At 37.2% G+C, this 12,162-nt stretch overlaps 1 protein-coding gene across 34 annotated transcripts in view; it reads right to left on the reverse strand.

Moving 5' to 3' along the window:
- Ints6 (integrator complex subunit 6) overlaps positions 1-12,162 on the reverse strand; it is a 91,204-nt gene that overhangs the window by 25,190 nt on the left and 53,852 nt on the right. For all 34 annotated transcript variants that reach the window (XR_013042471.1, XR_013042470.1, XR_013042466.1 and 31 more), the window contains 6 exons: positions 10,354-10,537; positions 8,097-8,222; positions 6,331-6,485; positions 3,296-3,448; positions 2,737-2,869; positions 1,217-1,311 (listed from right to left, as the gene is read on the reverse strand). Coding sequence is in view for 25 of the 34 variants with exons in the window: in XM_076545153.1 (XP_076401268.1) it covers positions 1,217-1,311; positions 2,737-2,869; positions 3,296-3,448; positions 6,331-6,485; positions 8,097-8,222; positions 10,354-10,537 (846 nt within the window). In the remaining 9 variants the exon portion in view is untranslated. The remainder of the gene's footprint in view (positions 1-1,216; positions 1,312-2,736; positions 2,870-3,295; positions 3,449-6,330; positions 6,486-8,096; positions 8,223-10,353; positions 10,538-12,162) is intronic.

Consider the following 12,162-nt stretch of genomic DNA (forward strand, 5'->3'; position numbering starts at 1 on the left):
GTTTGTTAAAAATGTTCTATATAGTTGACTTTTTAAAATTTCTCACCCCAAACTGCGTTCTTTGCCTTGAAAGAAACATAATACAGTTTATCAGTAGCATGAAAAGCAATTTAAGATAATTAACATGAATTGGAAGCATAATAATCCATTCCAGGGCAGTAAGAATGAAGTCCTGAAATGCTCAGTACCATGGGGAGACACTCCTGTGGAAGACTGGAGCAGATACACCAGGGTCGGGGAGGAGGGATAGTACACTGAGACACCCTCTCCTCCTTTGGCTCTCACTTTCAGAAGGAGTACAGTAACATCTATCTTGATCAAGTTGTCCTGGAATTAGTGAGTCAATACATGGAAAGCCAGCCTTATAAAAGCATTGGCATACAGTAAACCAGTGACAGACAGTCAACCCTCACTATTACCATCATTAGCTGAGCTGAAAAAGAAAATAAGCTCTGAAGAGGGAAAAGAAACAGGAGAATAAGCAGAATAAAAACTTTAAAACAAATATGTAACAGTAAAAAACTTAACAGTAAGGAGGTGCTAAATTCAGAGTCACTTTATACGGTAAACTATCACCAGTAAACATGTCTACTATATGTGGACAAGACACAGCCAGAAAAAGAAAGACAACCTATGGCATGGAAAATGCATAAGCTCTGTTGTCTCCTGAAATCAAATCCCAGAGCTCATATGTAATACTCATAAAGCTCTGGCTAAGTCTTAAAGATTGCTATGAAAGATAACGGAGTCAAGATTATCTGTAAGTCCCTTCCTTCTTACTCTCTAACAGGACAAGTACCCTGTTCTAGACTTTCAAAGCAACTAAACTTTTATTAATCTTTTGATGATACCTGGGACTGCCTCGAAAATTAGTTCTAGACAGAGATGGAAAATTCTTGCATCAAAGTAGAAAACAGAGCTAGGAATGGACCACTTTACTTTTAGTTCCTGACCTTCATCTGTGAAGCAGAAATAAATCATTTCTACCTCACAGAGTGACTATAAGGACCAAACACCATTAATATACACATCACGCCAGGACAGTACTTGGCCATGGCTATACAGTATTCACGTATTTTCACAACCACTATTATTATACTCATAATATGTCATCTATACATTCCATTTTCATGTCATTTACAGTGATGGGTAAAAGGTTATAATGCTGACAAAAAGCTGTAAGCATCAAGGTCTATTTTAACAATGTTATTCTTACCCCAAGATAGTAGGGAGGCATTGTCTTCAAATAACTTTCAAATGACTGTCTCCACTTCAGTGTTGGCTTGGCTTTGTGCACTTTGAACAAGTCATCTGGGAACAGTAAACAGCAGAGTATCATCATTCACTGGGATCTAGTCAAAGCTCCTCTCAAGTTTGCTTTGTTACTGCGGAGGCAGCAACACCAGAAAATCTTAACAAAATTAAGAGCAGGAAACCTAGCTCTAAGGGTTTTTGTTTGTAATTCAATTTTAAGGTGAAACGGTGTTAATTATGGTCTAAAAAAATACACATTAATGAATATCAAAAAATACACAAGGAAAAAAAGAAATTTTATATCCTGTTAGAAAAAAATCAAGTATGTACAATAGTTCATACAAAAAAATACCCACTAATATCCTCATTACACCTTTTTCCTTTAAAGATTTATTTATTTATTATGTATAGAGTGTTCTGTTGCATGTGTTCCTGCAGGCCAGAAGAGGGCATAGGATCTCATTATAGATGGTTGTGAGCCACCATGTGGTTGCTAGGAATTGAACTCAGGACCTCTGGAAGAGCAGACAATGCTCTTAACTGCTGAGTCATCTCTCCAGCTCTCCTCACTACAACTTTTCAATCTGATGTTTTGTGGAAGAACTGTTTCTCAGCACTCTTCAAAAATGACAGCTAGATTGAACCTGAAAACGAACACTGGGCTTTCTCACGTCAGAATAAATTCCTTAATTATAAAAGGATTTTCTGGTTGCTGGGCAGTGATGGCACACGCCTTTAATCCCAGCACGCAGGAGGCAGAGCCAGGTGGATCTCTGAGTTCAAGGCCAGGCTGGGCTAGAGTGAGTTCCAGGAAAGGGGCAAAGCTATACAGAGAAACCCTGTCATAAAAAACCAAAAAAAAAGAAAAAAAAAAAAAAAGTCTTTCTGGGCTGATAAGATGGCTCAAATAAGTGCCTACAGCAAAGCCTAGCAACCCAAGTTCGATCCTCAGCACCCACATGGTCTCACAAGTGGTCCTGTGGCACCATGGAACATATCATGCACACAGGACCACATGTTTTTACACAAAAATAACCATCAATTTAAACAACCCAACAAACACTGAGTGGATGGCTCCTTAAACAATAATGCCCAAAGATGACCTGTCGCTTGTGACCTACATGCACATACTCACACAAAACTGTTTTCCAAATGAAAAGTTGGATAAATTCTTACAACATGTACTCATATATTAATGAATATAGCATGTTTTATGCATTAAGCAGAAAGCCTACACTAGAAAGTATCATTTGTAAGAAATCTTACTTATAGAAAGTTAGAATATTTAATTTTCAAACTTTTAGATACAGTAGAATACCTCTGTAAAATGTAAGGATTTCACACTGACTTCCAATTTATCACAAACACAAGCAGGTTATACTTAAAATGCCCTTAAGTATGATTAGCTCATTAATTTCCAGAGCTAAGAAGAGAGGGCCATTCCTTAGCATCATATAAGAGCACATGACAAGAATGACTTACCTAAGAGAGGAAGGAGGACTGGGTAATTGTAAGGCATCACAAATAAGTTGACACAGTTCAGTGCTGTACTAGCTTTCAAGTAACCAAAGGGATGACCAAGTTCATTATACTTTGCACTATTGCTCACATATACCTGTTTAAGAAAAAAGGTTAAAATCCACATTCAATAAATTCACCTGCAGTGAACGCTATGCAAACCATGGATTCATTCAGTTTAGCTTGTGTGTACATGTATGTGCAGGTATGTGTGGAAGCCAGAGGGTGACCCTGGGTGTCTTCCTCAATTGTTCTGTTTTATTCTTTGAGACATAGTCTCTTACTAACTCTAGCTCACCATTTCAGCCAGCCATCTTGCCAAGGAGTCCCAGGTCTCCTCCCCAAATCCAAAATCTGAATTATCAGGTCTTTGTGCTCTTACAGCAAATACGTTACTGACTGGCCCATCTCTCTAGTCCCCCAGTTTAGCTTTGTAAGACACATCTCAGGGAAAGAGAGAGAGAGAGAGAGAGAAGAAACATCTTGCCTTAAACGTTCTATTCACTGTAGTTTTTCAGCTTACCTGCCAACATGTTTGAGGAGATTTTCTTTCTAGAATAAACTGAGTCAGTGGTGAAGGTTCCAACTCATATTTGTCAAAAGGCAGTTTGTCGATTACCATTGGCTCACAGTCTGTACATGAAAACTTCACTACAGGATGAGATGTACGAGGTGGCTAGAGGGGAAAATCTAATTACTATTTATACAAAATACCAAAAATCAACACATCTTAAGTACATTTCTCTTGTCAAAGTTTACTTCCTCAGTTTTGTAAGTTTAATTTACTAGAAATACCACTAAGCTGGTAAAAAAGAAACAAACTAATATTTAAATTATGTAACATCCCCAAGAAAAAGAAAATCATCAAAATCTGTAAAATGAAAATCAATTTGTTAAAAATCAAATTTATCATAAATGCAAAATTTAGAATAAAAAGCATTTAATTAATTTAGAATTAAAAGACATTCACTACTTTTATATCCAAGAAAGAAATGTCCAAATCTTCATTTGTAGCAATCAATTACTTATACAGAATAGTAACTTCCACTCTAATCCTATTTCTTGATTAATTTCTGAGTACATAATATTCAGACACTATTTACAAACTGCTGATATAGAGATAGACATAATAAAATGTATATATAATAAAAGACATAAACCTTATCTATAAATTTTATTTCTTTCTGCATTCCCCAATGGATTCCTCTGGCAGATTATTCCTTTGGTATATTCATTCCTAAAGATAACTAACACCTTATTTTAAAAGTCCCTGTCCTAGAGATATAAAAAACACAACACTTAAAAAAGACATGATACAGAGCTGGAGAGATGGCTCAAGAGGTTAAGAGCCCTGGCTGCTCTTCCAAAGGTCCTGAGTTCAATTCCCAGCAACCACATGGTGGTTCACAACCACCTGTAATGAGATCTGGTGCCCTCTTCTGGCCTGCAGTCATACATGATGTATACATAATAAATAAATAAATCTTAAAAAAAAAAAAAAGAGAGAGACATGATACTCACTTCTTTTATCTCTAAATATAGTCCCCTTCATAAATACCTCACCAGTTAGGAAAAATGTATGAGCTCAAATTTGAGATTGCATTGTCAGAAAGGACTCAGCGGGCTTCAGAACTACCTATACTTTGGTGGCTCCCAAATCTACCTTAAAGGATCAAAATTATCTCATTTCTCTTATATCTATAGTCGTCTACTAGTCATATCCTGACTTACACAGCCTTCAGATACATTATATCTAATCTAGTTCTCTCCAAACCAGAAGTCCTCTTCTAATAACCTCACCATTTTTCCCTTTCAAAAAGACTTAGATAAAATAACTGCAATTCTAAGGAACCTACCAGAACAAACAGTGCTAGCTGCAGCCATCTTCTTTTTGACAATATCAAATCCTCAACTTTAACAACTAATCTTTCTTACCACTTTAGTTCAAATCTTCAGTTTCTCCAATTAGACTATCACAATTACTTTTTAACTAGTCTCCCTGACTAGTTAGCCCACTCCAATAACGCTGTTGTCATTTTATGTAGTTCACTACCTAAAATAATGCAGTAAGAGTAGCAGCCAATCACCAAGGTATGTGGGGGGGGGGGGGAGGACGAACCTGAGGCTCCTTTAATTCCACAAATAAAAGCCTCACTGCTTTAGTCTCAGTCCTCAGTCATGACCTACAGATCGACTCCATGCCCCAACCATGCTACCCACATGCAGCTGAACGAATAGGTCATTATTTTTCATGCCCCTGTGTTTCACTCTGACTCCTTCATTATTTTCTCTTTTAAAACTAAATTTTAGAGAATGAGTAAGCTGCCAAGAACCAAACTCTGGGAGACTTTTCTAATACCTCTTCCCAATATGTACCCCAAACATACACCAAGCAGATCCCATTTCCTGTTATTCTGCTCTGCCCCCCACTGCAGTCAGCGAACTGTGCTCTCCAGTACATATGTCTGAGAATCCGCCCACAGACCAGTAATGTTCAAGATGGTAAATGTATTTTTTGCCTTGTTGCATTTTGTTTAAACGTATTTTCAGGAGGTGGGGGAAATTTTACCCAAATATTTAACTTTAAATGAAGGTTTAAAATATTTCAACAGTTTGACTACCATCTTTTAGGCCCATCTTAAAAATTCCTCTTTCCTTTTCCAAGAGGAAAATCTTCTAAAATTAGGTATAGAAAATTCTCTTATGTATTTCCATTTAATTCCCAAAACAATCTTGGAAGACAAAAAAGCCATGATCCAGAGGCTCACTGTAAATGGGGAATCACTTTTAACTTCAGTAACAATACTTATTTAAAAATAGTAATTTGTAGAAATGTCATTCCCCTGCTAATAGCCTTCAACTAACAAATTTTAAAGAGTTCTTTCTAGGATTATTTATGATTCTCTTTCATTATTTTAGTTTATTAAAAAAAACAAAAAAAAAACTATCTCTTAAATGAACCATATTACTAGCCCAGCAAGTAACCTACCTGCCCTTCCAACTTACCTAATTTGCTCCAAATAAAAACCAAGTTACTTTCCTGAAGCGCTGACCCCTTAAAAACAATTTCAAATGCTACTCTGGCTAGAAAAAGCTCACATTCCCTAATCTTGTATTTTAAGCTGCAAGTAGTTTGATTTATTTAACCAGTATTATTTCAGCTAACTCCCCCACTCCTCTACATGCACCTTGTTCTTTTTTTTAAACTTCCATTTTTTCATTTTCCATGAAATACTATATTGCAGTCATTAATGATAGCATTAATAACCAAGAAGATATTTCATAAAAGTATGAGAGTTAAAAAAAGTTCTAGAAAAAAAAGTAAAAATCACCAAGGAAATGGAAAGCTTGTTTATAAGAGCCAGGCCTTTAAGTAAGAATGGGACTTAAAATCACATTATGCTTCAAGCCAGCCTGCACTACAGGTTGCTAAAGAAAGCCTGAGCTGCATAGCAGGACCTTCTCTCAAAAACAAGGAGCTCCACAAAACAAAGTCATCTGGGGTTATTATCATCTAAGTGGTTTTCATCAGGTAGTTATGGTCTCTCTGGTACTTACTAGTGTTGGAGAATTCTGATCTGGCCAAAAAGACTCTGGAACCGGCCAGTGGCCTATAGGAACCCCGGTTTTAGGATTTGGTCTGACATATATGAGTTTGTGACAGCTATGCCAAGGCTGAGATCCAAAAGGTCTTGATATATCTGGCTGCCCGTCTATAGCAAAGACATTAGAACAGGAAAACACAACATTAGGTGACAAAAACCAAAATTAAATTACATCCATTAATACTCAATAAAAAACATTCTAGTGTCTGTTGATTTATGAACTTTCCTCTATTTCTTAAGTGGAAAAATACCATAACTGCTTAACAATTAAACTGGACTGCAGTTCACTAGCTAGTAAAATCTGCCCATTTCAAATGTGAATTCACCAACCCAAAGGTTTTACCTTTTGTTTACCCAATCGGAATGTGTAAAACAAACTTCATAGTGGGTTTAATAAATTACATGCTTTCCCTGCCAGATGATAAAAGCAAGCACTCACTTTGCATTCCTTGTCCCCAAATATCCACTGTCAAACAGTACCAGGCACACAGTAAATAGCATCTAAGTGTTGCTATTGGTGGATCACTTATCTATCATGGATAATACCCTGGATTTAATGCACCACACACACAGTTAAAAGGCAAAACAATCTTAGAATTAAAGGCTAACCAAGGCGTAAGAAAAATTAGTTAAATTACCTTCAATCTAGAATAATTCTAGCAAAACAAAAAATGTCTTCAATAATTCAATAAACATTTTACTCAGTTTAGATTTAGGCCTAAACCAAACATTAAAATAATTGTAAAGAATATACATTCTAATAACCTTGAAAATTTCTTGTTATATAAACTTGATACAATGATTCACTATAGTCTTTCTGTCATCTGGTCTCTCCCTGTGTCACCTCTGAGTGTTTCAGTAACTCACCCCATGGCCTTTCTCTTCTCTCAATCATCCTATAGCCAATTACCTTTGCAAAGTGCCACTGGTACATTCTAATTCTGATGCTATGGACAACTGCCATGGGATCTATGTAAGTCTTCAGATCCACTAGCTGTTATACTTTATGGACAAGAATAAAGTCAGGTGGAACAGAGGAGGATTTTTAAAAGAACCAACCTCAACAGCAAAGGCTGGCTCCTCATTTTGGTGCCCACACAAACTACTATGTCCTTATGCTTAAAGCAACAGTAGCTAAGGAACTGAATAAGCATCTCAGGTTGAACAAAGCATTCATTACCAAGCATAGGAAAAGTGAATATACTAAAGTCAATGACCTACAAGTAAGTTGGAACTATGAGTTTGCTCTATCTATAAAAGGCTGTTTGGTTCTCTAAAACCCCAGACAACAATCTTCATTATAAAAAGGTGAAGCTCCTAAACCACCAGTTTACAAGGCTATTCTTACTCTCTTCCTTTCTGTACCAACAGCAATTGTGTACCCTTGACACTGGCTTGTTAATCTTTAAATTTTATTTTATTTTGAGATAGGATCTCTCTAGGTAGCCCAGGCTGGCTTGCTGGCCTTGAACTCAAGAGATCTACCTACCTCTGCCACCCAGATGCTTGGACTTAACGTGTGCCCCACCACACCCAGTTGGCTTTGCCTTGTTGATCTCAATGCCAACACCATTCATTCTCTCTCTCTCTCTCTCTCTCTCTCTCTCTCTCTCTCTCTCTCTCTCTCTCTCTCTCTCTCTCTCACACACACACACACACACACACACACACACACACACACACACACACACGAGGTGACTAAGAAAAATAAAACAATACCTTCTACAGGGGAAGGATCTGGTCCTGCCTTTTCAAAGTTTATTACCACCCCACTCTGCACTTTCTGCACCAAGGACTCCAGACACTGATTAAGCATTCTTGGAGAACACACAGAGTATGAGCGGCCTGAGATAAAGAGAATGAAGCAAATTAGTTAGTTGTAAGAAGTCCACTCCCTGGAAAAACTACAGTAGGGTTTCTGACAACATTAATAGAAATTCAATGTAAAGGTAGGTATTTCCCAATTTTAAGGAAGAATAAGCAAAAAATTATTATTCCCAACCAACAATCTCATTGTAGGTGAGAATATAAGTATTTTCTTCTAACTATAGGTATATGGAACATAGAGAAACCCTGAACTGAGCAAATCACAAAGGGGAAAAAGTCAGGTATCTATCTACCTTTATAAAGTGCTGTTATTGCCAACTGTTAGCCAATATAATTTATCTTTAGCAGACATACAAAAACACAACATCTAGCAGTAATAAAATCCTCCAAAACTCTTCTTCTTCTTTAACAAAAGTTATTATTCCTAAAACAAATGCTAAGTATAGAGGCGATGATAATTATTCAACTGGTCTAGCAGTTACTGCTAATTTTAACTATTTAATTTATTTTAACATGTAGATAGTAGTAATAGGGTTGACAATGAGTATTTTTTGCTAAGTTTCTTCTGAGAAAGTTACACTTGAACCAGGAACCTGAAAAATACAATGAACTACAAGAAGATCTGGAAAGAGAAAATGTAGTACAGGAAAGGACATACTGCATGCATTTGGCAGCATATACTGTGTGCTTACATGGGGAGAAGTGCTCAATTTAGAGAGACGGGCTTGGGGAAGGGGTGGAGACACAACATAATATTGACTAAGTGTCTTCCAGGTCATAATAAGTAGTGTTTATTCGCCAAATATAGAAAGCCATTTTACAAGCAGGAGGTCAGACTTCTTTTTTTTTCCCCCAGAGCTTAGGACCGAACCCAGGGCCTTGCGCTTGCTAGCAAGCGCTCTACCACTGAGCTAAATCCCCAACCCCCACACACTTCTTAAAGACCTGCCTGCCTCTGCCTCCCAAGTGCTAGGAATAAAGCCGCGTGTGCACGTGCGAGGCCAGGCTCAGACCAGCTTTTCAATGAGACAGTATTGTACAATGGAAAAGGGAAGCAGCAGGACCAGAAAGGGACCATTATACTTTGGTCTATCTAGGTCGCCAGATTTGGAGGTGGCAGGAGGTACTTTGATGCAAGAACAACCAAGGATGATTCTCAAGGTGCTCCATTTGTCTTGAGTTGAAGAGATGAACTACAGGGCCGTCAGTCACTTGTGCACACTGGGAGGTTTGGGTATGATAGCAAATTAAAAGCATCCAACACATATTACTCAAAAGATAAAGGCATTTTATGAAAAATCACTTACAGATTTTTCTAGATTTAATAAGTACCTTCCTTTGTCCCTTTGGCCTAACTCACAAAATCTCTTTTGACTCTTTATTGTTTTATTCAGATGCTCATGTTGACTCCAGGTTTATTATATTTAATAAGGCCAAACTTTTTTTAAATAACTGAAAATAAGCCAACCTCTTAACTTGTGCAATAATATACTTCATATTCACACAGTTAAAAATGACCGATTCTAGAGACTTCTATGCTTTGGGTAGAAATTATCAACCATTATAAGAGAAGAGATATGACCTAAACAATAATCATAAGAGGAATATATTACATAGAATAAGAGTCAGTTTGTAAGGGCAGATTAATAGAATTTTGTTTATAAAGTGATTTATTTATTCATTTTCTCTAATTTCTATAAAATCTTTAACAATTTTATTTCACATTAAGATTATAACTTGTTTATATTTTCTAATCCATTAATTAATGGCTGTCTACAACATTTCTATTCTGAGACAGGGAATCACTATGTCGCCAGCCCTTGCTAGTTGGGAACTCACAGATCCACCTGCTTACGCCTCCCTCAGGGTTGGGACTAAAGGTGTGCACCACCATGCCAGCTAGATCATTGGTGATCACTGTAGACAACTTAACAACTTCAAATACCACCATCTGCTACATAAGTATGAAAATTAACATTCATGAAATCTAACAATAACTACAATTATTGACTTGTTAAGACCACAGACCATCATCAACACATGCAATTTTAAAACTACAGGTCTGTCAATGCTTTTTGACAAAAATAAACATGCAAATTTTGAAATGGACATTCTAGCCTATTCAGATACATTGTTTTAAAAGGCTTACCTCCTGTCACTTCACACATTGGTGTGATAGCAGAATCATCCAAAGGCACACCTGTCAACTGTTCTGATTCTACTGACATGGTGCCAGGCAACCGCAGTACTAAAGCAAAAAGTCTCTGATCCCAACGAAAAGGTTCCTTGGTCAATTCACTTCCAGGCAAAGGAGAATTAAGAGGTAAATGGAGCTGAAAGTAATAGAGAAAAATAATAAGTTTTTCACAGTCTCTTTATTTTAATTTTAAAGATTTTATTATTGTATGTAATACATACAATAGTAAGTGTTTTGCTTATATGCATATCTGGTTACCATGGAAACCAGGAAAGGCATTAGATCCTTTGGAACTGGAATTAGAGAGGTTGTGAACTGTCCCATGGGCACTGGGAAATCAACCTCAGTCCTCTGGAAAAGCAGCCAGTGCTCTTTAACCCATGAGCCATTTCTCCACCCAAGCACACTATTTTTTAAATAAACTTTAAAAACACACGTCTAAACCAAACTGAGTCTTCTTTATCATGCTAAAAAAATTCCGAAGTTAAAGCTTCAGATATACCTAATACCACATACTATTTTACTATGAAGACTTGAAACTGAAACACAAAGTCTGTATTACTGTGATGGCTCAGCAGAGGACCCACATTCGGCCCCCAGCTTCTGTATCAGGGGGTGCTCACAACTACTTCTAATTCCAGATTCAGGGGATCCAACACCTCTGGCCTCCTGGTATATACCAACACACACACACACACACACACACACACACACACACACACACACACACACACACACACACTTAAAAGTAAGGATAAACCATAAACCTTAAGAGGGCTAGAGAGATAGCTTAGAGGTTAAAAGTACTGGTTACTCTTTCAGAGGACCTGGATTTGATTCCCAGAAACCACATGGTATCTCACAATTGTTTGTAACTCAAGTAGTATCAGGGATCCTTCTGGTCTTCAAAGGGCACCAAGGGATGTACATGGTGCACAGACTTACATACTAGCAAAACATCCATACACATAAAAATGAATAATTTTTAGAATAAAACCTTGACTAATCATTCTACCTAGTATACAGACTTAAAGTACAGTCTACTAGCATGAATCCTTGGCTGAGACGTACTGGTATAGTACAATTTCACAAGGAGCACACTTCCTAGAACAGAAACCAAGATTTTTAAGGGACTGTTAACTAAGTATAGAAACTCAAGTCTTAAATCAGGATAAAATGAACAGAAGACCCCAATTCAATAAGTTTCAGAAATCTCGGTGTGACATTTCACACAGAGAGATATAAATTAGTAAAGAAACAGAGTCCCTTTTAAAAGCACTAATCAAAGACACTGGCTGGAGAAATTTTCAGTTGTTAATTCAGTGCTCTTAGAGGAGGCACAGGACCACCTCAAGCATTCAGGGCCAGAAAAGGCTCTGCTGGAATCTCGAATACACAACCTGTGCAATGGCAAACACCTGCAGCACTGACAACATCAAACAACAGGTCTTTGGTTGTCCAATGACAAGTCTAAAATGCACTTCTAATTTTAAAAAGACAGGGTCCTGAGAATACTTTCATGTTTTTACACATGGTTATTTCAATTGTATAAAACTGTCCGCTTTCACTCATGTTCTGTTGCATTTCTGATTCACTCCCCTGAGTATCACTAACTTATCATCTCCCAAGGCATGTTTGAGTAAAATGAAGAAAAGTACTGGCTGCAAAACAGACACAGGGAACAAATCTGAGAAGACTGCATTATTCAACCTAGAATAGCTGAAATCCTAGTTAGCCTTAGTCACTAAGGGGAAGAATCTT

The sequence above is a fragment of the Peromyscus maniculatus genome, chromosome 9, assembly GCF_049852395.1.
Source record: "Peromyscus maniculatus bairdii isolate BWxNUB_F1_BW_parent chromosome 9, HU_Pman_BW_mat_3.1, whole genome shotgun sequence".
Taxonomy (NCBI): Eukaryota; Metazoa; Chordata; class Mammalia; order Rodentia; family Cricetidae; genus Peromyscus; species Peromyscus maniculatus.